The 25,992-nt window shown below is 42.7% G+C and overlaps 3 protein-coding genes across 7 annotated transcripts in view; 2 read left to right on the top strand and 1 right to left on the bottom strand.

Annotated features, from left to right (window-relative positions):
* The window catches only part of LOC311128612 (E3 ubiquitin-protein ligase arkadia-C-like), a 45,962-nt gene extending 39,311 nt beyond the window's left edge, over window positions 1–6,651 (top strand). Inside the window, exons 7-15 of one of the 4 annotated variants that reach the window (XM_084160789.1) lie at window positions 919–1,168; window positions 1,917–2,274; window positions 2,414–2,539; window positions 2,722–2,839; window positions 3,321–3,401; window positions 3,603–3,698; window positions 4,009–4,101; window positions 4,589–4,692; window positions 5,099–6,651. In XM_084160789.1, coding sequence (XP_084016915.1) covers window positions 919–1,168; window positions 1,917–2,274; window positions 2,414–2,539; window positions 2,722–2,839; window positions 3,321–3,401; window positions 3,603–3,698; window positions 4,009–4,101; window positions 4,589–4,692; window positions 5,099–5,219 — 1,347 coding nt within the window. In that variant the 3' untranslated portion in view covers window positions 5,220–6,651. Of the gene's footprint in view, window positions 1–915; window positions 1,169–1,916; window positions 2,275–2,413; window positions 2,540–2,721; window positions 2,840–3,320; window positions 3,402–3,602; window positions 3,699–4,008; window positions 4,102–4,588; window positions 4,693–5,098 lie in introns of all 4 variants that reach the window. The other 3 variants (XM_084160788.1, XM_084160790.1, XM_084160791.1) reach the window with 3 other exon arrangements.
* A 4,785-nt stretch (window positions 6,652–11,436) lies between these two features.
* Window positions 11,437–15,721, top strand: LOC311127692 (G2/mitotic-specific cyclin-B2-like). Its single transcript, XM_084159562.1, has 8 exons — window positions 11,437–11,587; window positions 11,996–12,112; window positions 12,212–12,475; window positions 12,580–12,738; window positions 14,462–14,698; window positions 14,875–15,015; window positions 15,176–15,286; window positions 15,403–15,721. Exons 1-8 carry the CDS (start codon window positions 11,564–11,566, stop codon window positions 15,517–15,519), a joined length of 1,170 nt encoding a protein of 389 aa, XP_084015688.1. The 5' UTR covers window positions 11,437–11,563; the 3' UTR covers window positions 15,520–15,721.
* Window positions 15,722–15,811: 90 nt separating this feature from the next.
* The window catches only part of LOC311128188 (unconventional myosin-Ie-like), a 54,479-nt gene continuing 44,298 nt past the window's right edge, over window positions 15,812–25,992 (bottom strand). The window contains exons 20-29 of one of the 2 annotated variants that reach the window (XM_084160195.1): window positions 23,440–23,554; window positions 23,093–23,262; window positions 22,851–22,996; window positions 21,016–21,162; window positions 20,633–20,790; window positions 20,428–20,517; window positions 20,101–20,314; window positions 19,812–19,847; window positions 18,304–18,485; window positions 15,812–18,139 (exon numbers count right to left, since the gene is read on the bottom strand). In XM_084160195.1, coding sequence (XP_084016321.1) covers window positions 18,063–18,139; window positions 18,304–18,485; window positions 19,812–19,847; window positions 20,101–20,314; window positions 20,428–20,517; window positions 20,633–20,790; window positions 21,016–21,162; window positions 22,851–22,996; window positions 23,093–23,262; window positions 23,440–23,554 — 1,335 coding nt within the window. In that variant the 3' untranslated portion in view covers window positions 15,812–18,062. The remainder of the gene's footprint in view (window positions 18,140–18,303; window positions 18,486–19,811; window positions 19,848–20,100; window positions 20,315–20,427; window positions 20,518–20,632; window positions 20,791–21,015; window positions 21,163–22,850; window positions 22,997–23,092; window positions 23,263–23,439; window positions 23,555–25,992) is intronic. The other variant, XM_084160196.1, reaches the window with a different exon arrangement.

Raw genomic sequence — 25,992 nt, 5'->3', positions numbered from 1 at the left:
CATCAATATCTGCACCAGCCAATGACTCAGATTCAAGGTGATTAAGAAGGATTAAGAAGGAAAAAACAGAATAGGAACTGATACAGACAAATAACTGGTATCTTAACAAAAACGTTACAAAGGATCTAGCTGGCAGCCTCCCTTGAAGTCAGATTCACCACTGAATAATTCAAATTCTGCTAATTGTTGGGAGCTGCTGAATTGTATTATTTACCATCAAAGTGGAGCATTGTGTGGTTAAAGTGTAATGAGTGTAGTTGGGTTGAGGTTGAGAGTGCTGTGTCTGCAGGTCAGGTTAGGGGCTCCCTAGACCTCCGTCTCTTTGTCTGGATGCTCTGATTCCTACGTAATTCATGCAGGGCTGGGGCAAGTATTCAAAACTGGGCCATCAGGTCTCTACCATGAAAATGAGGAAGTAGTTAACATGTTGCATGGTTTAGGCAAAATGCTGTGCCCTTTGATGATTGGCCTACATGTAGATACTGCCCTCAGCTACAGCTCAGAGAAAGGAGACATACTGCCTGAATAAGGTGAATAAGTCCTGTTTTATTCATCAGTCTAAATATTATAATTTATTTTTATAATTCAACGAGGGAGGGCTGCTGCTATGATTTGAAACTCCATCACTTAGATTGAATTTTCTCCGCCGGTTTACTGCAGTCTAAACTGTGTAGCCCATTGTCTTGTACTTTTATCTTGTGCTTTGTGCTGGCTGGACCATGAAGCCCTGTGGTTTTAGTTGAGTGTTTTACTGGTTATTTATATATTCTGTCACTACAGAGATCAAAGTCAGACAGTAGCACCATAACATCATAGTCTGGTTCTACTCTCTCCATACATCTCTCCCTTATTCTTTCCTTTTCATTCCCCTCCTCTCCTCTCTAACCCTCCTATCTCTGTCTCTCCCCTCCTAAGCAGACTCTGCCGGTGGACCTGAGCAACAGTGGCTTGCGGAGCAGCGGGGCCGGTAGTTTCCATGGTACCTCAGCCTTTGACCCGTGCTGCCCAGGCTCCACGTCGCGGCCCGCAGCCTACAACTCCCAGAATGCAACGGGGCCAGGGCCCAGCCAGTCAAGCGCAGTGGTGGACTCCTTCAGCTCAGCCATGGTGGCCCAGCCTCAGCCACAGCCACAGCTATCCACCTGCAGGCACTTCATGCACCCCTCCTGTGAGTAGAGATACCTCTGCACCAAAAGGGAGATGGCCTTTTATTTTGGTAGATGAAGTTATTTTGTGGTTAGATTTTTGTGTGGTTTCTTTTGTTTAAGTGTTGATTTGATAGGAAAATGAAATGCTGCAGTAGTAACTATAGTGTATTATTCCCATGCAGAACCTGCATACCACTCAACTAAACACGTGATCCTTTAGGCTATATACAGTAACTTACCACCAATGCTTGAATGATTATGCCGACAACGGCAGTCTTGAAACCCAGTGCTAATAGTAATTAAGAGAAACACCTGATGTTTAATGTGCTAAGTGCTGCGGGTGTGCTACCAAACAGGCCCTGTTAATTGCTGATTCTCCTCAGAATAGCTCTGTGTGGAATGAGAATGAGTGTGGCGGGGCTCCCTGGTGGGGCCATATTTAGAGGGATAATTGGAGCTGTTTGGCGCACCGGTCTAGTGCCTACACTCAGTCACGTCAGACAGTCAGCAATGCTCCGGACCCCTTCTCTCTGCAGTAGGGAGACAGACAGACAGACAGAGGCTGGGTCTGTCTGGGGTCTCAGTTGGGAGACCTGCTCAGCACAGGGAACAGCCAGCCAGGCAGCATGTTTCAGTGAGGAGAGTCATAACTGATGATGATCAGGTGTCCTCATTAGGAAGGGGACTTAAAGGGGATCTGGTAAGGCGTTACTAACTACTTCTCAACTCTCTCCCACCACACTCTCTCGCTGTCTCTCTGATACCCAGACGCCCCCCTGGCACGCTCCCTGCACCACCAGCCCTCTAACACCTGCCCCCATTCCCATGGTAACCCTCCTCCCCCTCCTCAGCCCACTCCACAGGTTGACTACGTCAACCCCCACACCGTCCATCCCTTCCACACGCCCCTGCCTTCCCTCCCCCCTGGCCACGCCGTGCCCCCGCCCCCTCCTGCCCCTCTGCCCCACCACCTCCCAGGTTCCAGTGCCCCCCAACACCTGCCCGCGGAGCACCAGGCCCTGCAGCACCACATGCCCGCCCTGGGGACCTCTGTGCAGAGGCTGCACCAGCACGAGATGCTGCAGAGGATGGAGGTCCAGAGACGCAGGATGATGCAGCACCCCACGTGAGTGTAGCCTCTGTCCCCTGTCCTGGCAGCAACACAACTGTAGCATCCAATTGTCTGATTACAGGGACAATATTATAGTATTTTCCCTCTAGTGTTTCTGATAAACCTCGCTCTCGCTTTCTCCTCCTTTCTCCAGACGAGCACATGAGCGCCCCCCTCCACACCCCCACAGAATGCACCCCAACTACGGCCATGGCCACCACATCCACGTGCCCCAGACCATGTCGTCCCACCCACGCCAACCTGAGCAGAGGACTGCATGGTCAGTACCATTTAGAGCAGTGGAGAGCCAGGAGTTTATGAACTGACGTATATGTGGCCTGCTGTGCACTATGGATATAGTCAGTCATGTATGCCCTCATCTTCACTGTTGAAATGGCACCTGTGATGTCAATGTCTATGAGTTAATGATGACTGTTGTGTTGGTCTGGTTCTCTTCTGTAGGGAGCTGGGTATCGAGGCTGGAGTGACCGTGGCGCCGTATCCTTCAGGACACCTGCACCCTCACCTGCCCCACTACCACCCTCCGCCAAGACTGCACCACTTCCCTATCCCCTTCATGGTGAGTGCACGACTGGCACCCTCACTCTAAGCACACGTTCCACATTAGCATAAATGAGAAATAAATGCTTTTATTTGAAGCATGGTGTAGATTAATGATGGTAGCCCTCTATTTATAACATCTGTTATTTCAAGGATGGTTTGTTGGGCCACATGAATAATGCATTGGCAATAAGGCATTTCAAGTGCATATTCAACATAACCAGCGGCCTGAAATCAATAGAAGCCCCTTTGAAAAGATGTTAAAAGTTAATGCACAATGTCAGAAAATATGAAGTTGTGAGACTTCTGTGGTTATCAAAAATGCAGTTTTCGGCAATGCTAGCCAGAGTTTATACCCAAGTCAAGCAGTGTCAGCAGACTTAATTGATCATGCTATATCCCTATATGTGCTTCATGAACTGCAGCTCACAGAAACAAATGACTGTACTCCACAGAAGTGAACATATTTGAATGGAATTGTTTTGCCTCCTCCCTCACAGCACACTGGCATGTCTGAAGTAACCTACCCGCACATTCGCTACATCTCATCCAGAATGACTGGATTTGGACGAACTTATGAGGTAACACTTGATTAGTAAAGAGATAGTAACTAGGGCCAGGAGTTTTTCCTGCTCGGGTCATGTGGTGAGGAAACACTCCTGGCCCTGGTAATTAGTTATGATGGAGCTAAGAGCATCTTATGGCTGTGGCTTATGAGCTGTGTGTAAGTGAGTTAGCTCAGTCTCTCATGTTGGGTTTGTTTACCTTCCCTATTTCCTCAGGATCTGCTGCATTTAGAGGAGAGATTGGGGACTGTGAACCGAGGGGCCTCTCAGGGAACCATAGAGAGGTGCACTTACCCACACAAGTACAAAAAGGTGAGAGCACTCCTATAAACGTGTGTGTGTGTGTTTCAGAACATATCCTATTTAATGTAGTTTGCTGTGATGTATTTTGTGCATGTCTGCACAAGATCTTATTCTGGGACAGAGTGCACATTCACAGTGGTTATTTTGTGCTCCTTTCAAAATATGAATGTATTGCTATCCTTAAGCCAGATGCTGTAGAAACTGGAAAGTGTCCCTTTCAACAAAAGTTGCAGCCTTAGAAAACATTGTAGGGAAAGATTCCATCTAGTTTTCCAAATGTATTTAAATAAGTAACCTAATAACCTGCTGCCCAATACAGAAGGTGTTGGAGACTGAGAGAGACATTGACGAACAGTTAACCCCTGAAGCATGGGCAACTATTGGGAAAAATATGCACGCAACCTCAGACTCGGTGAGAAAAAAATGAACTAATTCAATTTGGAAACGTGTCTCTGCTCATTTATAGTTGTTAACGGTAGTCGTGTTGGGGGCAAGGGGATTCGGCAGTAGAAACATTTGATAGATTTTTAGCAATATTGATTTAAATATATTTTTTCAAATCCATATTACCTTGATCCATAGGGATGCCAGGACAAAATGACCATTATCTCTGTCCTCATAGGGATATGTGTTAACCCTCATAATGCTTGTACTGTATACAGTAAGCCCTCTAGCATTCATAAAGGATAGTTTATTCACAAGTTGGTCTGTACCTGTAATGTTAACACCCTGTGAACACTGAATACATTTCTTGTGTTTGACAGTAACCCCCATAAAATGGACTCAGCCTTCCGTGTTTGTAATACATCTTTATAATGTGAATAAGAGTTGTCTTTGTGCAAACTTTGTTTTTGGTGCGGTGTATCTATAATGGTGTTTTCCAATGTTTCCATGAACAGAGAAAGCTGCATGGGAAGCAAGATGAAGATGAGGGGGCGGACGAAGACACAGAGGAGAAATGCACCATCTGTCTGTCAATACTGGAGGAAGGGGAGGACGTCAGGTACAGTTATACTGTGGCGTGCAAGTGTGTTTTAATGTGGGGCTGTTTTTGTGTGAGAACGACCGCTCCTTTCCCACATTTTCTGTTGATATGCCGTAGCGATTTTCTCAACACCCAAAAGTATAGTAATCAGTAGAAAAGCCAATCCTCTGAGTGCCTGAAAACGACTGGTCTCAGAGGACGTTTCTGGAGCTCAACATATGTGCTCATGTGATCAAGTGAGTTTTAGAGTTTCTGCCTTCTGTTGGTGTAATGTGAGAACTGTAATATGTGAATGTTAATTTTCCATCTTTCAACAAATCAAATTGAAATCATTTTATTCATTGTCATTTCATTCCATACGGGATCTTTTCATTATGAAGATGGAATTCAAAGTCTGTCTAACAATATATTCTCTCTTCCACAGACGTCTACCTTGTATGCATCTCTTCCATCAACTGTGTGTGGACCAATGGCTCCTCACCAATAAGAAGTGCCCCATCTGCAGAGTGGACATCGAGGCGCAGTTGTCTGCCGTTGAGAGTTGATGCTGTTTTTCTAACAACCCTTTGTTGGAATTTTCTTTCATTGTTGTTTATTGTTTTAAGTTTTCTTCAGTACTGCAGTCAACCAAAGAGGGCATGAAATACCTGCGCAGATCCACTATGAGAAAAAAAAACATCAGGCTAAAAAAACATTGAGCCTAGAGTGCCAGCTATCACATAGTACAATACTGCTAGAATTGACATCTCCATTAAGGATTTAAAATGTTATTGTATTTATAAAGCTTTTATGTAGCTTTTGATTGTTTCCTTGTGTCATACTTTTTTTTTTTTTGCATGGCTCCTCGCAATGCATTTCTTTGCACATATATTGTGGGCTTCTCATGGCCTAACAACTTGCAGGTGAGGATAGCTGCTCTAGTAAAGAAGCATTTCTATATACCTAATGCCTTGCTTTACTGGAATAGAATGTCAACCTCCATTTAAAAACATTGCAGGACTCATTTTACCGATCATTGTATTGATTAGTTTATGTTTAGACAATGTGGTTTGCTAGTGGAAGACGTTTAGTTTCTAAGAAGGTAAATCAAGACATTCCTTAATTAGGAAAATATCATGTTAAACAGATCAGCTGCTGTATTCGTGTTCACCCAGTATTTCTAGATTGGGAATAAACTCAAACTGCACCTCACCTCCCAGAAAATACAGATGCGTGTCTGCCATCTTACACATCCCCTGCACCACCTTGATTTGACTAAACACCATTCACACGTCATCTAATGTATTTTAGAGAAAATGAAAATGAATGTCACATTTGTCTCTTGGCTGTTCTTTTTCATTGGAGTGATTGTTGAGGTCTGCTGAGGATACAGTCTCTGTGTTCTGTTTGGATTTCTCCCTCAGACAGGCCCCAGATGGTAAACTGGGTTCTATAAGGGGATCTCAGGCCCACAGATGCAACCAGTTTCACATGAGCCTGCAACCTGGGGAAATCTGTTGTTTGGAAGCTGGGAATGGCATTGGTTTATCCTTGCTTTTTGTTTATCCCTGTTTTTCTTTAGAGGGAAATACACAGCGCTCAGCTCAGAATAATAAAAAAGTAACTGATTATTCTTACAACCCAGATCATTGTTCTTACCCACTCTCTCTCTCTCTCTTTCTCTTTCTGTAGCTGTGCAGCAGCAATCCCTCTTTGCTGCCATTGAAAAGATAACACTAATATTATTCTCGCCTAGCTAACTTGCATATACTTGCACAGGAGAGAAAAGACAGGAGTGTTTTAAAGAGAGTGTGCTGAGGCCATGTATTTCCACTCTGATTGCTGAATTTTGGAAAAAATAAATAATTTTGAATGGAGTGTTGGAATGCAGTACTTATGGCAGGTATCCATGCATTCATAGACTTAATGGCACCAGGATGATATTCCATGGGATTTATATTAGTTTTAAAATAATATTAATAAAGTTAGACTACTCTTTCCTGTGTCTGTTTATTTGTGTCCTCTTACCATTCACTTATGCATGTTGGTCCATATTTCACAACCGCACGTTCAGAGGTACAGTGAGGGAAAAAAATATTTGATCCCCTGCTGATTTTGTACATTTGCCCACTGACAAAGAAATGATCAGTCTATAATGTTAATGGTAGGTTTATTTGAACAGTGAGAGACAGAATAACAACAACAAAATTCCAGAAAAACGCATGTCAAAAATGTTATAAATTGATTTGCATTTTAATGAGGGAAATAAGTATTTGACCCCCTCTCAATCAGAAAGAGTTCTGGCTCCCAGGTGTCTTTTATACAGGTAACGAGCTGAGATTAGGAGCACACGCTTAAAGGGAGTGCTCCTAATCTCAGCTTGTTACCTGTATAAAAGACACCTGTCCACAGAAGCAATCAATCAATCAGATTCCAAACTCTCCACCATGGCCAAGACCAAAGAGCTCTCCAATGATGTCAGGGACAAGATTGTAGACCTACACAAGGCTGGAATGGGCTACAAGACCATCGCCAAGCAGCTTGGTGAGAAGGTGACAACAGTTGGTGCGATTATTCGCAAATGGAAGAAACACAAAATAACTGTCAATCTCCCTCGGCCTGGGGCTCCATGCAAGATCTCACCTTGTGGAGTTGCAATGATCATGAGAACGGTGAGGAATCAGCCCAGAACTACACGGGAGGATCTTGTCAATGATCTCTAGGCAGCTGGGACCATAGTCACCAAGAAAACAATTGGTAACACACTACGCCGTGAAGGACTGAAATCCTGCAGTGCCCGCAAGGTCCCCCTGCTCAAGAAAGCACATATACAGGCCCGTCTGAAGGTTGCCAATTAACATCTGAATGATTCAGAGGAGAACTGGGTGAATGTGTTGTGGTCAGATGAGACCAAATTCGAGCTCTTTGGCATCAACTCAACTCGCCATGTTTGGAGGAGGAGGAATACTGCCTATGACCCCAAGAACACCATCCCCACCGTCAAACATGGAGGTGGAAACATTATGCTTTGGGGGGGGGGGGGGGGGGGGTTCTGCTAAGGGGACAGGACAACTTCACTGCATCAAAGGGACGATGGACGGGGCCATGTACCATCAAATCTTGGGTAAGAACCTCCTTCCCTCAGCCAGGGCATTGAAAATGGGTTGTGGATGGGTATTCCAGCATGACAATGACCCAAAACACATGGCCAAGTAACAAAGGAGTGGCTCAATAAGAAGCACATTAAGGTCCTGGAGTGGCCTAGCCAGTCTCCAGACCTTAATCCCATAGAAAATCTGTGGAGGGAGCTGAAGGTTCGAGTTGCCAAATGTCAGCCTCGAAACCTTAATGACTTGGAGAAGATCTGCAAAGAGGAGTGGGACCAAATCCCTCCTGAGATGTGTGCAAACCTGGTGGCCAACTACAAGAAACGTCTGACCTCTGTGATTGCCAACAAGGGTTTTGCCACCAAGTACTAAGTCATGTTTTGCAGAGGGGTCAATACTTATTTCCCTCATTAAAATGCAAATCAATTTATAACATTTTTGACATGCGTTTTTCTGGAATTTTGTTGTTGTTATTCTGTCTCTCACTGTTCAAATAAACCTACCATTAAAATTATAGACTGATCATGTCTTTGTCAGTGGGCAAACGTACAAAATCAGCAGGGGATTAAATACTTTTTTCCCTCACTGTATCTACTACTGACAAAAAATATTGGTAACACTTGATATTCACACCCCTAGACTTTTTCCTAATTTTGTTGTTACAGCCTGAATTTAAAATGGATTACATTTAGATTTTTTTGTCACTGGCCTACACACAATACCCGATAATATCAAAGTGGAATTACATTTATTTACATTTTTACAATTTAATTAAAAATGAAAAGCTGAAATGTCTTGAGTCAATAAGTATTCAACCCTTTTGTTATGGCAAGCCTAAAGTTCAGGAGTAAAAATGTACTTAAGTCACATAAGTTGCATGGACTCTGTGTGCAATAATAGTGTTTAATATGATTTTTGAATGACTACCTCATCTCTGTACCCCACACATACAATTATCTGTAAGGTCCCTCAGTCGAGCAGTGGATTTCAAACACAAATTCAACCACAAAGACCAGGAAGGTTTTCCAATGCCTTGCTAAGAAGGGCACCTATTGGTAGATGGGTAAAATAAAAAGAGCAGACATTGAATATCCCTTTGAGCATGGTGAAGATATTAATTACACTTTGGATGGTGTATCAATACACCCAGTCACTACAAAGATACAGGCGTCCTTCCTAACTCAGTTGCTGGAGAGGAAGGAAACCGCTCAGGAATTTCACCATGAGGCCAATGGTGACTTTAAAACAGTTACAGAGTTTAATGGCTGTGATAGGAGAAAACTGAGGATGGATCAACAATGTAGTTACTCCACAATACTAACCTAATTGGCAGAGTGAAAAGAAGGAAGCCTGTACAGAATACAAATATTCCAAAACATGTATCCTGTTTGCAGCAAGGCACTAAAGTAATACTGCAAAAGATGTGACAAAGCAATTCACTTTATGTCCTGAATACAAAGTGTTATGTTTGGGGCAAATCCAATACAACACATTACTGAGTACCACTCTCCATATTTTCAAGCATGGTGGCGGCTGCATCATGTTATGGGTATGCTTGTAATCGTTAAGGACTGTGGAGTTTTTCAGGATAAAAAATAAACGGAATGGAGCTAAGCACAGGCAAAATACTACAGGAAAACCTGGTTAAGTCTCCTTTCCACCAGACACTGGGAGATTAATTCACCTTTCAGCAGGACAATAACCTAAAACACAGTTGCTTACAAAGAAGACAGTAAATGTTCCTGAGTGGGCGAGTCACAGTTTTGACTTAAATCTGCTTGAAAATCTATGGCAAGACTTGAAAATGGTTGTTTAGCATTGATCAACAACCAATATGACAGTTTGAAGAATTCAGAAAATAACAATGGGCAAATATTGTACACTCCAGTTGTGCAAAGCTCTTAGAGACTTACCCAGAAAGACTCCGTAATTGCTGCCTTAAAGGCTGCCAAAGGTGACTGTAACGTATTGACAGGGTGTGAATAGTTATATAAATTAGATATTTATGTATTTCATTTTCAGTAAACTAGCAAAAAATTCTAAAAATATGTTTTCACTAGATGGGTGAGAGAAAAACAATCTACTTAATCCATTTGGAATTCAGGCTGTAACACAACAAAATGTGGAATAAGTCAAGGGGTATGAATACTTTCTGAAGGCACTGTAGATGTGATATAGCAGTAGTAAAAATGCCTATTCAGCTCACCCCCCCCCCCCCCCCCCAAAAAAAAAAATGGTTTGTGTCATGACAGTAAAATGTGTACAAACTGTTTATAATATGTAGGCCTAATGGCGAAGCATCAAGTTAAGATTAACTGAAGTATCCATCCAAGTATCCAAAGAGCCTGCAGAAAGAATATACATTTTCTTTTATGCGTTCTATGTAGATTTTTGAATATTCCCCTTACTTATTACTACTCATCAATCAGTGAAGACCATGTATAGTGTTTCTTAATTAGAGTAGCCAAGATTAGCATTTTGGTAAATTCATAAAATATATGTTATTTTGGCCAAGTGGATTTATCAGCAATATTGAGATGTGGCCTCTGTGGAGCAGTAAATCCATGCTGCAGTCATGGGGCCTAAGGTTGTGTAAATGGTATGGTGTGTGTTGCAAACATTAATGCAACTCTTTTCTCTATTTTCTTCAAATGTCAATATGCATTGCTTTTTGTAATTTAAAAGGAATGTGTTGTTTTTGGATGAGGAGTGTAAATATCTCTTTGATTGGGTCCTCACTAGCCACAAAGTCATAAAACCCACCTATTTCTACCATTTATCTTCTTAAAATCAGTGGTGGAAAAAGTACTCAATTGTCATACTTGAGTAAAAGTAAAGATACCTTAATAGAAAATGACTCAAGTGAAAGTCACCCAGTAAAATAATACTTGAGCAAAAGTATAAAAGTATTTGGTTTTAAATATGCTTAAGTATCAAAACTAAAAGTAAAAGTATAAATCATTTCAAATTCCTTATATTAAGCAAACCAGACGGCACAATTTTCTTGTTTTTTTAAAAATTGATTGATAGCCAGGGGCAAACTCCAACACTCAGACATAATTTACAAATGAAGCATTTGTGTTTAGTGAGTCCACCAGATCAGAGGCAGTAGGGATGACCAGGAATGTTCTCTTGATAAGTGTGTGAATTGGACCATTTTCCTATCAAAATGTAATGAGTACTTTTGGGTCTCAGGGAAAATGTATGGAGTAAAAAGTACCACATTTCTTTAGGTATCTAGTGAAGTAAAAGTAAAAGTTGGCAAAAATATAAAAAGTAAAGAAAAGTACAGATACCCCAACAAACTACTTAAGTAGTACTTTAAAGTATTTTTACTTAAGTACTTTACACCACTGCTTAAAATATAATTTGAAACATAACCTTAACCCTAACTTTAACCACACTCCTAACCGTATGCCTAACCCTAACCTTAAATTAACACCAAAAATCAAATTTTTGTATTCATTAATTTTTGCCGTATAGCCAATTCTGACCTTGTGGCTGTGGTAACTAGTGGAAACCCCTTTGATTGGGGTTCTTATCATAGAGATCCATTCTGATTGTGACTGTGCGACGTCATTCGTGATTCCTCTTTGGCAACCAATGAAAGAGGTGCATTCTATGAAGTGGTATCCAATTAGAATCAACAGAGCGGTATTTGAATGACTGCGGAATTGTCCTTGGACGTTTGTTTACTTGGGCCTTATGTCTGTGAAGTTAGCGAGCAAACAACGCATCTAAAAGCGTCATTTTGCCGATTATAGCTGGCTATTTAGCTGCCTTGTTTTTAACAAAGCTTGAAGATGGCATTAGAAGTTCGTGCTGCGGTGAGTTTTTACAATATTGACTAGCTAATGTGTTTTTTGTGTGCATGTTACTCACACAGTTAACGTTACCGGAGCTAGTTAGCTTCCCTAGCTGTCTGCTTTCACCTTGCTTTCTTTAGTTACCTAGCCAATTTACTAGCTTGTAGGTAAGCAACTAGAAAATAAAACACTGGCAAACGAGCATGTGCTTTGCCTAAAATAAAGTTACTTAACCGGCGTATACTTAACGTTAGCTACCTAATGTAATTTCGCATGGCTAAATTGAACCTTTTGTCATTAGCTGACGTTAGCCATTGCTTGCTAGCTACCCAGCTAACATAGCAAAGAAACTGCCGACTAACTTAATTAGCTATTTTTATTTTTTTTTCAAATGGTTGGTTTGTTGAAGGCTAATTTTGTCTTCAACAGTTAAGGAACGCAGAGAACCCAGCACTAATGGGAAAAGCAAACGTAACTGGCGTAAGAAGGGCTGTACTTGGAGAGCTGTCCAACTTTCCCAATGCCAGCAAAGCCGTGCCGTCCAAGGTATGTTGTCTTGCACGGCATTGTTTGGTCCATTGTCTGTGATTTCACTAACTACTCATCCAGATCTTTCTCAAACATGTTTCTCTATACTCTCTACAGAAGACTGTTCATGCCAAGGCTTCAACCAAACAATCTATGAACCAAAAAGGCCAGCCAGCAGCTGTTCGCCCTAAACGTTCCCCAGTGCCTCAAGTTCCTCAGCCTGAAGAGTCTGCTAACGTGTCCATGAAAGAAGAGGAATTGTGCCATGCGTTCTCAGAAGCTCTGCTTGCTGTAGAAGACATTGACGAAGGGGATTCAGACATGCCACAACTGTGCTCTGAATATATAAAGGATATCTATGGATATCTGCTGCGCCTTGAGGTTACTTGTGCTTTCTCTCTATGCTAACATGGTGCTGACGCGTTAAATATTTTGTAATGGGACTCACTCTACATGAATCTTGAAATGTCTTCCTTTCTCAACAGACCCAGCAGTCTGTCCGGCCCAAGTACATGGAGGGCTATGAGATCAATGAACGCATGCGTGCTCTCCTGATTGACTGGCTGATTCAGGTGCACTCCAGGTTCCAGCTACTGCAGGAGACTCTGTATCTGACTGTGGCCATCCTGGATCGCTTTCTTCAGGTAAGCCTCGTGAAATTTTATATTTATTACCGTTCAAAAGATTGGGGTCACCTAGAAATACAATTTTATTTGTCACATACGTGTTTAGCAGATGTTATAGCGAGTGTAGCAAAATGCTTGTGCTTCTAGCTCCGACAGTGCAGGAATATCTAACAATTTCTCAACATATACCCAATCCACACACAACTAGTAAGGAATGGGATTTAAGAATATATATGGACAAGCAATGACGGAGCGGCATGGACTAAGATGCAGTATAATATTATAGAATACAGTATATACATGAGATGAGTAGTGCAAGATATGTAAACATAATTAAAGTGACTAGTGTTCTATTTCTTAGTGGCCAGTGATTTTAAATAGGCAGCAGCCTCTAATGTGCTAGTGATGGCTATTTAACAGTCTGATGGCCTTGAGATAGAAGCTGTTTTTGATTCTCAGTCCCAGCTTTAATGCACCTGTACTGACCTCGCCTTCTGGATGATAGCTGGGTGAACAGGCAGTGGCTCGGGTGGTTGATCTTTTTGGCCTTCCTGTGACATTGGGTGCTGTATTTGTCTTAGATGGTGGGTAGTTTGCCCCCGGTAATGCGTTCGGCAGACCGCACCACCCTCTGGAGAGCCCTGCGGTTGCGGGGGGTGCAGGCGGCGATACAGCCTGAAAGGATGCTCTCAATTGTGCATCTGTAAAGGTTTGAGGGTTTTAGGTGCTAGGCCAAATTTCTTCAGCCTCCTGAGGTTGAAGAGGCTCTGTTGCGCCTGCTTCGCCACTGTCTGCGTGGGTGGACCACTTCAGTTTGACGGTGATGTGTACACCAAGGAACTTGAAGCTTTCCACCTTCTCCACTGTGGTCCCGTCGATGTGGATAGGGGGGTGCACCTCTGCTGTTTCCTGAAGTCCACAATAATCTGTTTTGTTAATGTTGAGTGAGAGTTTATCACCTCCTCCCTGTAGGCAGTCTCGTCATTGTTGGTAATCAAGCCTACTACTGTTGTGTCGTCTGCAAACTTGATTGATTTGGAGGTGTGCATGGCCACGCAGTCATGGGAGGACAGGAGGGGGCTGAGCACGCACCCTTGTGGGGTCCCAGTGTTGAGGGTCAGAGAAGTGGAGATGTTGTTTCCTACCTTCAGCCAGTTTACGCTGTTCTGTGACGGGAGTAGTACACAGCGTTGTACAAGATCTTCAGTTTCTTGGCAGTTTCTCGCATGGAATAGCTTTAATTTCTCAGAACAAGAATAGACTGACGAGTTTCACAATAGTTTTTTTTTGTTTCTGGCCATTTTGAGCCTGTAATCGAACCCACAACTGTTGATGCTCCAGATACTCAACTAGTCTCAAGAAGGCCAGTTTTATTTTATTTTTCTTGCTGCTTTAATCAGCACAACCGTTTTCAGCTGTCCTAACATAATTGCAAAAGGGTGTTCTAATGTCAATTAGCCTTTTTAAAATGATAAACTTGGATTAGCAAACACAACGTGCCATTGGAACACAGGACTGATGGTTGCTGATAATGGGCCTCTGTACGCCTATGTAGATATTCCATAAAAAATCAGCCGTTTCCAGCTACAATAGTCATTAACAATGTCTGCACTGTATTTCTGATCAATTTGAATGGACAAAAATTGCTTTTCAAAAACAATTTCTAATTGACCACAAACTTTTGAACGGTAGTGTGTGTATGTGTATAGATATATATTTTTTACTTCTTTCTACTATGTAGGTGCAACCTATCGGCCGCAAGAAGCTCCAGCTGGTTGGGGTGACTGCCATGTTGGTAGCGTCCAAGTACGAAGAGATGTATTCCCCGGAGATTTGTGATTTCGTTTACATCACAGACAATACATTCACCAAGGCCCATATTCGGGAGATGGAGCAGCTGATTCTGCAGAGTCTGAACTTTGAGCTTGGACGGCCTCTACCCCTACACTTTCTCAGGAGAGCCTCCAAGGCTGGCAATGTAAGTTACTCAATGACATGCACGTTTTCATACTATTGTAGTTATTCAAATTGACCCATCAACATGAACTGCAATTATTAAATTGTTAGATGGAAAAGCCATCAACAACTGATGGGTTACCAGAAGGTTACAGTGTTACTTGCATGCAGTGACTCAACCAGTGGTTGTATTTTCAGGCTGATGTTGAGAAGCACACCCTAGCCAAGTACCTCATGGAACTGACCCTCCTTGACTATGACATGGTGCACTACCACCCTTCTGAGATTGCTGCTGCTGCCTTGTGCCTCTCCCAGCTGCTGATTGATGAGCTCAACTGGGTAAGCTGCTGTCTCTTGGCAATTATTGGGATGTGTATGGGATATGTCCACTCAAAGTGTATCAGAAAGAAATTACAAAATTCAACCTAGTTTGTCAAACTGTTTTGGCGCTAGCAACATATGGTCAATGTTTTTACAATTGTTTCCACTCCCTGTGCAGACTCCAACACAGCAGCATTACTCTACCTATGATGAGAACCACCTCAAGCCAATCATGCAGCACATTGCCAAAAATGTTGTCTCTGTCAATGAAGGGCGAACAAAGCTTCAGGTAATTTGTCCTCTGATAGCTTGACCTTGCTGTAGTGATCTAATCTTGTACCATTGGCTTTGGGTTAAATGTCAGATCTTGGAAAGAACCAGTAACATTGATTAACTTTGTTCCAGGCTGTCAAGAACAAGTATGCAAGCAGCAGACTAATGCGGATCAGTCTCATCCCTCAGCTGAAGTCTGCTGTTGTAGATGGCATGGCTGCCGCTCTGCTCCCGGGACCTAAACCTTGATCTCATATGTTGTGAATACGGACTGAATTTTAATCTGCTGCACTTTATTTTTTTAAAACGTTATTTTCTTTGTCTTTAAGAAAATCTGTCATGAGATGGCCTTTTTGGCCTGCTGCTTTTTAGTACATGTAAATATTTTGCTTTGTACAAATAAACGCAGTTTTGAACCATTTTAAATATGGTCTTTACAAAATTATACTTTATATGCTTTAAAACATTGCTGTGTATCAATTATTTGCTACATTTTAGTCTGGATGTTGCAGTCATCAAAATCCAAAGAAGCCACACAGCCTGGTTGTTTCAATTTTATTTTTCCTAATGGAATATCGAAGGGTAAAACGCCACCTGTAGTCAAAGTACTAAGTCTTATTCCACAAACCTAAACAGAAGTAGAATGCTTTTCATACACCACTAATAGTTCTGCTTGTGCTGCAGTAACTGTATGGGCCAGCCATTTTTATCTTTAAGGCACTATACATTTCATAACTTGACCTCTACTCAGCTAAATTAAGTACAGTATAATCAGCTTGTTAATTGATCATACTGTAGGATTTACAGCCCAGTGTTCCTGAACACTGAAACGGCTGCACCTTTTTATATCAAGCTGCCCTGGGAGCATTAGACGGTCTTGCCTATGACCAACTGGAACCAGGCTATGGATAACTAGTAGGGACAGGAGTATTTCCTGACCAGCTAGGGCATAAGCAGAACAGGAGAAAGAGGCCAGTTTTGTGCATTTATGCAAAAATCACTAACATGTCTTTAATTTCATGAAATACAATGCACAGGAGAACTACATAGTACATGCTTTAAGACTCCTGCCACTTTTGATATTGCACATGTCTTTTACACCATACAGGACCAAACAATTAACTATGCCACAGTTCAAGCCTGTGAAAGAAATCCCAGCTGTTTTAGGGCTCTATTCAATCCATAGCGCTGAAGATCTGCTATATATCAATTAAAGGCAATGAGACCATATTCACGGTAAACGCTTTGTCGGCTGAAACGGAAATTACCTTTATTTTAACGCGGATCTTCCACGATACTTCGATATGGATTGAATCCAGCCCTTAATGATTTGAAGATAATGTATAAAAAGTATAGTTGATACAAAACTGGAAAATGCAAAGGAATGTGTGAATGCAAAAACTTGTGGAAACCAGCGAGAACATAAAATATCCTTCATAGTGCCAAAAGTGTGAAGTCAATGGAATTCTTCCTTTACTTTCACCTGAAATAACTAAAACGCCATAGTCTAATGACCCATACTGTGCACTTAAATCTGCATAAAATGGAATGGGAAGAAAAAAAAATCAAAAGCAGAGAATTTTGAATACAAATTAAATCCTGCAGAGAAAATACACTACAAAATTAAGTTAAATTGTAACAGACTTCATTCTAAAATGTTGAGATGTACATACAGTATGCATATAATTATAATACAGCCATTTTAGATCTACGTAAACAAATTATCCTCTTCAGTAACTAGGCCCATCACTAGTTTGGCAATCTTTCATTACATCCAAGGATTACTAGCTGTGGCAGGAGTGACCAGTCTGTCCAAGTTAGTACCTTTAGCTACTGATAAAGTGCTTATAAAACCACAGACAATACACTCAGAGTACAGTACACTGTGTGGCCCTAGAGTTCTGGGGATATCACTCGCATTTTGGAAATAAAAAGAGGGGGGAGGGATTCCTGAAGACATTTACCTATTGAAAGTCACACTGTGCATTTCCTTTTCCCAAAAGTGATTGCATCTGTTTAGCTGACCAATAAGAATTGGCATTGTTTTGAACACTTGGTTATCAAACCCATTCAATCATTGTTTTTCTAGTGAAATGCATTGCCGAAGGTTTATAAAATCACAGTGCAATGAACTATTAAATGTCTATTTTATGTAAATATTTTATGTGTCAACATAAAGATTTATAAAGCCAATACTATCTGTAAATTCAGCTTAGCAGCACAAATCCCCATTGAAAACTATATTGAACAACTCTACAGGCTATTTAAAATGATCTAAAACAGAGAGACAGTGGCTTCTTGGCAACAACCCCGAATTCATGTTAAAACCCTTTCATTTCCAAAATGAGAAATATGAAACATTTAATTACAACCTGGTTCCACATATCAGGCATATATCATTTATATGCATACAAAATATCACCTTAAAACCATAGCGAGGTGAAAAAGACAGAGGGAGAATATAAAAAGCTATATAAATACAATAAATAGTTTTGTTCAGTGCTCACAGGGATTGTGTAGCGATTTGCCCCTGGACAACAATGTATTATCCTCAGATCCCCATAAAAATACAACTTCATTGCAAGCCTGACGCTCTTGTCTGTCCAGAATAAAAGGAAGTTACATCCAGAAGAAGGCTACAATGCAGGAGTGGAGAAAAAATGTCAGTTTCTCTCTTCTCTGTCTCACAAAATCTCTTTTTTTGGTTTGGTAGCACTATCTCCTCCCTTCAGTCAGTAGAGGTGTGTACTTCTCTCCTGGTGATTGACAGTCAGGTGTTCTTCATGCAGCTCCTAGATCTTGCTGACGTAGTTGTTGGGGAACAGGCCTTGCTTTGCCCGTAGCCTCCCCATCCACCAGCCAGAAGCGTCTGATCAAGAAAGAAGAAGACTTAGCTTACAGTGGGACCAGAGTGTTACATTTTCAAGAATGTGAAAGCGTTAAAGTGCAAATGTTTTGTGCACCCCACACCAAACAAAATCCAATAATTTTCCCTGTGCGATGATGGTGTGATTTCTGCCTCCTGTGTATTACCTTCCTTGATGATGTCGATGACGTCGTCTGCATTGAAGCTGAGCTCGTCTGTGTCCTGAGCATCATAGGCATAAAGGGCTTTGCACTGAGGCACCTGGGGCTTGGGTTGGGGCTTGGGTTTGGGGGCAGGTTTGGGTCGCCCCCCTCCTGGGGGTGGTCTACTGACAGACTGTCTTTGGACACTGAGGAATAAAGACACAGACAACAGGAGTGAGCCTTAGTCATCAAAGAAAAGAAAGTCTCCTATCCTTCATTAGTGTGGAACTATTCTACTGGCCGGCTAGAACACTACAGTCAGTCATTAGGAAAGCTTTTGGTGATTGTGTGGCTTTAGCAAAGGATGTGAAGTTAGACTACAGCTGTATCGATATTGGGATAAAATAACATACCATGTGAGTTTGTGTGGTAGTTATTATTGGATAGGTATGTGCTTACTCCATTGTTTCTTTCAAAGACACCTGACTGAATTGAATTTGATATACACAGTTCTACCACAAGATGGCGAGCCATCCCTTAGATTTGTCTCAGTACAACTATGTCCAACACTACTGGTGCATGTCCATTTAGGATTTACCCCAGTGTTTTACCCAGAAGGCTCAGACTTTTCTGTTTCCGATCTACGCAGGCCGGCACCCGTGTCTCACTGGGCCATGGCTCCGGCGGACCTGCTCTGACTTGGAGCCAAGGCAAGGCCCTGGGTACTTTTCAGCTGGCACTTACAGTACATAACAATGGCTAACAGTGAACTTTAACACCTTCTCACAAAGCAACAGTTTTGATATTATGCAGAGGTGGTTGATTATGCTCACCACGTCTTTAGTGTCACACTAAAGACTTGTTATTGTGGAAACACTATAACACTAGAGCTAAGGGGTAAGTCTCATTGGAAATCACCATATGGTATTATCGGGTGTAAAACACTGGAAAGTTGTTTGTAAATTCAGTGAATTAACTTGAGAAGGCTAGAGATGAAAAACACGCACACACAACCCTTCACGAAGTCAACCAATAAGCAAACTATCACACCAAAGGAATCACCAATGAAAAAGTAATATCTTGCTTCCCCAAGATTTGTATCCAGGATATCTCAAAACAATTGAGACGTACCCAATGGATGTTTTCCGTGTTAATTGACACCAGACCCAATTTTGGGAGAAAAATTAAGCCCAGTAATTTGCAAGCAGTGGGATCATAGATATTTTATGAGAATAGATTCCATATCAGGAATCCATATCATGCCTTCGAAGGTATAATTCTGGAGCAAAAGGACTCTTCAACAACAGAATGATTGACAGCATGTTACTGGGCTCAGACTTTTTTTCCGTAGTTTCATCCAATCAGATGATAGGTTTCAACATCAGCTGTTAGAGAGATGTCTACAAGCAAGAAGGAGAGCATCTAGCTACAGGAGAGCCAGGGAGAGATATACACATCATGCCAGTGAGCTGCGCCTGGCTTGGCTAAGGCCTGAACCATCACCACAACACACCGCAAACACTCAGACTCACATTCCTCCATTCGAAGCTGTCCGGGCTCCTCCGTTACTATAAAGGAATACATCATCCAAGTTACAGCAGGACACTGTGTGTGTGTGTGTGTGTGCTCACACACTGAAACAGCACTGCACCATACTGACACAAACACATCCTCATACACACCATGTTACACACCATACTTATCCTCAGTATTTACATGTTTATGTAAGAGCAAACCTATCTGTATAGTAAGTCATTGTAGTTATCAATCCTTAGGGATCTGTATTGGGAGGTAATCAGGGCTATTGGTGCCAGTACTCACCCTGCCGCCCCCTGGTCAGGAACCTTCAGACAGTCCAGGTTTGGCTGGTTGGGCTTAGGCTTGCTGCTGCCCCTCTCCTTCAGATTGACGTTGTTGGGAAGGAAGGGGCGGGACCCATTGCCTGTTGACGGAGGCCTCTGATTGGAATGCTGTGAGGCGTTCCTCTGATTGGCCATGTTGTTGGCGTTTTTCGGACCACCATTCTGATGGGCAACTGTGACAAAGAGGAAGATGGTTGTCAACATCAAGTGGAAACAGCTAACTGTTGCTAACTGCTTTATTATTTACAGGGATGATAAGGCCTACATCAGCTAATGATTATTTTACCTGGAGGCCCAGGTGCAGCCCGTGTGGGAGTGTTGTGATGGGTTCTGGACACGCTGGAGCGACTCTGAGTGAAGCTCTTCTTGGTGGGACCTACAAAGGGGACTCTAAGTCAGTAAACAGCATATTTCAGACAGCACTTAGAAAACACCATGTCTATTGAATCCTGATGCGGAGGGATGGTACACACTACTCCTGTAATACTCACGTGTGTTCTTGGGCAGGCCAGCTCCAATGCTGACCTGCAGCGCCTTACTGGAGGGCTTCATGACAGCCACGTCCCCCTGGCCCAGGACAAACATCACCTGTCTGGAGCCACCTCCACTCAGGAAACCCCAGTTCTCCTTCTTCAGCTTCAGCTCCAGTCTGAGAGACAGAGCAGAGAGATCTCCCTTACAACCACTGACTTAAACCATCCACTGGAAATTGCCAGAGAAATGTCATCCGTTATTTCTCTACCAAATCAAAAGCAGTATTTCCAGAACAACCCCAGAGTATTGTAAAGCATGTTGACCATAGCGTTGTCTACTTCCGCTCCACCCATATATCACAATGTATGTTTAAAGGCATGTTTGTGTTTACAGTACGTACGTGGTGCCAAACTTGAGCGGCAGCTTCCTCTGGGTCCTCTCCTCGAACCTGCGGGTCAGCAGGCTGATGAACTCGGTCTTAAAGGTGCACTCCAGCAGGCTGTCATACTCCTGCTCATGGAGGATCAGCAGGTCGTCCTGCATCGTGCTGAGGGACAGACCAATCAGTGGGGACTGGGGAGCAACTTTGTACATGCACTGTAATGTGACAGATATGAATAAAGTTTGATTTGAAGTTTGATCTGATATTGATTTCAGAAGAGAGTGATTGTGAATTCGACATTCTATTCTATCGTCAGAACTCAGAGCAGAGTGCAATACCTGAATGGCCTAGATATTGTAGATACAGGTAAACATAGTACATCTGCATGTAAAAGTCAAACGCTTCAGAGTAATTATTTTACTTTAACTTGATTTTACCAGGCAGGTCAATTAAGAACAAATTCTTATTTACAATGACGGCCATTTGTTTTGTTGAAGTCGCCAGTAAAGACAAATAATCCTGACAGCGTCAGCCCAGAGGTCAGGTCAGGTAAATTATTACGACCCACATTATTCTATGACCCACTAAGCTACATTTGCATATAACCAGCGAGGAAAAAAAAGAAAATAAATTTGACTGGTCAAAGCCGTGTTTAACACTCAACTAGATTAAGAGTGTAACTGTAGGACTTGTATTATCCTCCAGCTTGTTGTCCAGTACTTACCTGTTTGAATGTTGCACATGAGTTGCAGGGGGCTTTGTTTTTGGTGGGGACATTGTAGAAGACTTTGTAGAGGCATAGACATATGGCTTTTGAGTCTGTGAGTGAGTGGGGGTTTGTGGGTAATATGAACCAGGTGGTGCTGGGAGGGAAAGCAGGCATTGTAAAAAGCTCATTGGAGAGGACTTTAGTTCATTGGGGGGGAACAGTGCATCGCTGTGTGAGTCACAGGAACAGGTTTCCCTCTCCTTAGTTACCTGCTGCTTTGTGTCTCTCGCTGGTTAAATGCAAATGTAGCTTAGTGGGTCATAGAATAATGTGGGTCGTAATAATTTACCTGACCTGACCTCTGGGCTGACGCTGTCAGTATTATTTGTCTTTACTGGTGACTTCAACAAAACAAATGGCTGTCATTGTAAATAATAATTTGTTCTTAATTGACCTGCCTGGTAAAATAAAGGTCGAATAAAATAATTACTCAGAAGCGTTTGGCGTTTACATGCAAATGTACTATGTAGTTGTGGTGAAAACGTGTATTCATATAGCCTTTACACACCCAGGAGCAGACATATACCAGAGGAGGTTTGAATCTTTTCCATGTTTTTAATATCTCATGTGTGACATTTAAAGGAACAGGGGGACTTGAGTGATCGTATATCCAGACTTTGTAGCTTTTGCATTTCTGCAGATAGCTGTAGCTTAACATGGTGGGTTTCTGTGAGCTGAAAGAATAATCTAATGTGTAATGGGAGGCTGATTCCGGAGCTGTTTATCAAGTTTCTTATTGAGACCCAGTGAGTAGTATCTTTTGTACTTGAAAATATCAAACCTATTTTCACCGAAACCCGGATACCATGAACGTACAACTGTTTGGATTGTAAGTCACAGATAATGACATCACTGACAAGACCAAGAGTATCTATGTACAGTACATTGTGCAACTATCTATTTGTGACCGCTGGTGAAAAGTGTTACACTTTAACTAGCTGACTTTGTGAGGCCTTGAGTCTGCTGGTCATGTGTGTTCTTACTGCCTAAGGGGAATAAACATTAAACACTCAGTATGGGGCTAGGCAGACCCTGCCAGCCTCTCATGGAGCCCAGGACCTGGGTCATAATATCTGGGTCTTACCTGAGAGACACAGCCAGGATCTTCTCCACATCAATCCGCCTCTTCAGCACCTCGGTCACCTGACCTTTCTCAGGGCCCTGCTTCACCTTTTCTCTCCCAATCAGGTACATACACTTCGGGGTCAGGATCAAGTCTCTCTTAATGCCCTGGAAACACATATGGACAGAGAGGAAACAAATGGTCATTGGACTAACAATATCAAAAACAAACAAACAGAGAAGTCTGCTGTTCAAGACACCCACTTTGAAGCGACGGTCGTATTTTGTGACTTTGTCAGCGAAGTCAATCTTTTCCCTCTTGGCCAGGAACTGTCGTAGCTCAGGCCTGTCGTCCATACCCAGGTAGTCCCCCACAAAGTTCCTGTTGAGGCTGTGTCTCCTCCTCTCCTTCCTGTTCACCAGCAGGTCAGAGGCTGGGGACGGACACACAGGGACAGGCAGTCAGACAAGAATGCATACATACAATCTCAATTCAGTTCATTTTTAGAAGCATTAGACCAGAACCTTGATACTGTTTGACATCTAAGCTTGAACATTAGTCATGATGATTAGGCTATTTTGTTTTTTTCAAAAACGTGAGTGTCACTCACCTTCCTCCCTCATCTGTACGTACTTCTTGCGGGCCACATACTTGCGCCAGGCTTTCTGGATGGCCCTGGCGTGGCTGTCAAACTTACGTTCCCTTGTCTCCTCCAACAGGAAGAGCTGTAGAGAGAGGCACAGATATGAAAACATTTATACCTGAACATAACATACTGGGCATACCTCAGTATACAGACACACCCAAATACAATGACAGGAATGACTGAACAGACACACTGTTAATGCCTGAAGAAATCTGAATATACAAACACAATTCCAAGTTGTCAGGTTTTTTCAGATTCCTATGAGTATATAATAGCATAACACTATAATATTTTCTCTCCTAAGTGAAAAGTGGACTGTTTTGATAACACTTTGATTAAATTCATTGGTTATGGCTAATGAGCCATCCAGTGCAAGGAGCCTTGCCTAATATGCTATTTTCTCCAATGTCCAGGCCCATATGCCCATAGCAGTGCTATGGGTGGGTGGGCCATCAAGCCCTAAGCCCACCCTGGCTCTGCTCCCTCCCCCTCATTTCCTGATGGCCCCCCAGACACCCAGCATCAAATCTCCCCCTGCCCTGTCCCAGACTAAACATCATGCCCACTCACACGCGCCTGATGCAGCCCTGGCACTGCCACATCCCTGGCACAGGCCACACAGGCTCAGTCTTGTCCTATCACTTTACATCAAATTACTCTTTACTTACTAAACACATTCAAACTAGATCTGTCACATATTTCACCAATGCCAAATCAAAGTTTATTGGTCACATGCACACAGTGCAGTGAAATGCCTACCTGTTAACTCTCCTCAACAATGCAGTAAAATAACAATAACAATATAAATCAAAAATAACAAGTTCAAGAAAGAAATTGCAATAAAATCAAGTATGAGTAGTATGTTCATAATAGAATATAAAGTATGATTGATTTATCAAAATGAAGAATGTTTTATACATGTTAAAATAAAATGGGGAAAAAACAATACTGATTATAAGAATGACTATGAAAGGAACAAGATAATTTTTCAAGAGACTGTGGAGCCAGTGGGCTGGGAGTGTTTTAAGTCGTCCAGACCTTTAACTCTGAGCAGCACCTGACAGTGTGACACCTCTGACAGACAGTACCTCACAGGGCTACCCATTAGCACCTTGTGAGACAGTCTACTCTGAAGAGAGAGTGATTCTACTCTTGGCCTGGACTCAAACTATGTCATCTAATTGCATGAAGAGAAAAAAAATGCTTTAGCCATGAACTAATGACTTTGTGTCAGCGCCTTATCAGAGAGGGAGGTTTGTTTTGAGAAACCTGGCGGCTGGGTAATCGCAGGGGCCGCCCCTGTGTGATATTTGTGTTTCATAAGCACACCTCAGTCACATGGGCTCAGGAGGGCAATGTGGGGGGAGGGGGGATGGGGAGCTTGGCAGTCTGCTGCTGCAATCACACAAGGCCTGATTCAGGACTATGTAATGTATCTTCATGTATGCGTGTACAGATGTCAATAAGTGATCTCACAGGCTAGCCACAAGCACGGCTTTCATTGGAGCAGTGAAAAAAAGTGCAGTTATGGTGGAAAAAACACCTTCCAATGTCCCACCACCTCCTTGACCACAGCCTCGCACTTGTGTATGAGTTTCAGTGTAGTGTTGACTCAACAGCTCTGACATGGGCACCAGAGCTGGGTCTAACCCCCTCCTTCCTGCTCCACAATCACAGACATCCTGACATGTTCCTGCATACTAGTACCTTTTATGGTGTTGAGTCTTGGATTTTTCTCTCCCTGACAACATAATTATTGCATGCCAACGCACATGTCAACGACACCATGGCAGCCTGTAGCCTATGAGAGGTCTAATTCTACGCCTGTTCTAACCTATTAGAAAAAAGTTAGGTAGGTGGTATTTTCATTGGACGAAGGCAGGTTGGTGGTACAGTTTCATGGAATGGGTTACTTGAATGTATACTTACTGGAAGAGGCTGGCGTACAGTACATATTCACAGTACGTGGGCAGGTCAGAGAGAGGGGTGGTCTAACTGTATGTGGGCAGGTCAGAGAGAGGGGTGGTCTAACTGTATGTGGGCAGGTCAGAGAGAGGGGTGGTCTAACTGTATGTAGGCAGGTCAGAGAGAGGGGTGGTCTAACTGTATGTAGGCAGGTCAGAGAGAGGGGTGGTCTAACTGTATGTAGGCAGGTCAGAGAGAGGGGTGGTCTAACTGTATGTGGGCAGGTCAGAGGGGGGTGGTCTAACTGTATGTAGGCAGGTCAGAGGGGGGTGGTCTAACTGTATGTAGGCAGGTCAGAGGGGGGTGGTCTAACTGTATGTAGGCAGGTCAGGGGGGGTGGTCTAACTGTATGTAGGCAGGTCAGAGAGAGGGGTGGTCTAACTGTATGTAGGCAGGTCAGAGAGAGGGGTGGTCTAACTGTATGTAGGCAGGTCAGAGAGAGGGGTGGTCTAACTGTATGTAGGCAGGTCAGAGAGAGGGGTGGTCTAACTGTATGTAGGCAGGTCAGAGAGAGGGGTGGTCTAACTGTATGTAGGCAGGTCAGAGAGAGGG

This window comes from Coregonus lavaretus (assembly GCF_964263955.1).
Source record: "Coregonus lavaretus genome assembly, chromosome: 4".
Taxonomy (NCBI): Eukaryota; Metazoa; Chordata; class Actinopteri; order Salmoniformes; family Salmonidae; genus Coregonus; species Coregonus lavaretus.
This window is presented reverse-complemented; position numbering and strand designations above follow the sequence as displayed.

Bases quoted from the DNA above. Each gene is read 5' to 3' on its own strand.
- LOC311127692 (XM_084159562.1), top strand. From the start codon at position 11,564: ATGGCATTAGAAGTTCGTGCTGCG. The intron at 12,476-12,579 runs GTTACTTGTGCT...CTTTCTCAACAG, and splicing joins GATATCTGCTGCGCCTTGAG to ACCCAGCAGTCTGTCCGGCC. The intron at 15,287-15,402 runs GTAATTTGTCCT...ACTTTGTTCCAG, and splicing joins AAGGGCGAACAAAGCTTCAG to GCTGTCAAGAACAAGTATGC.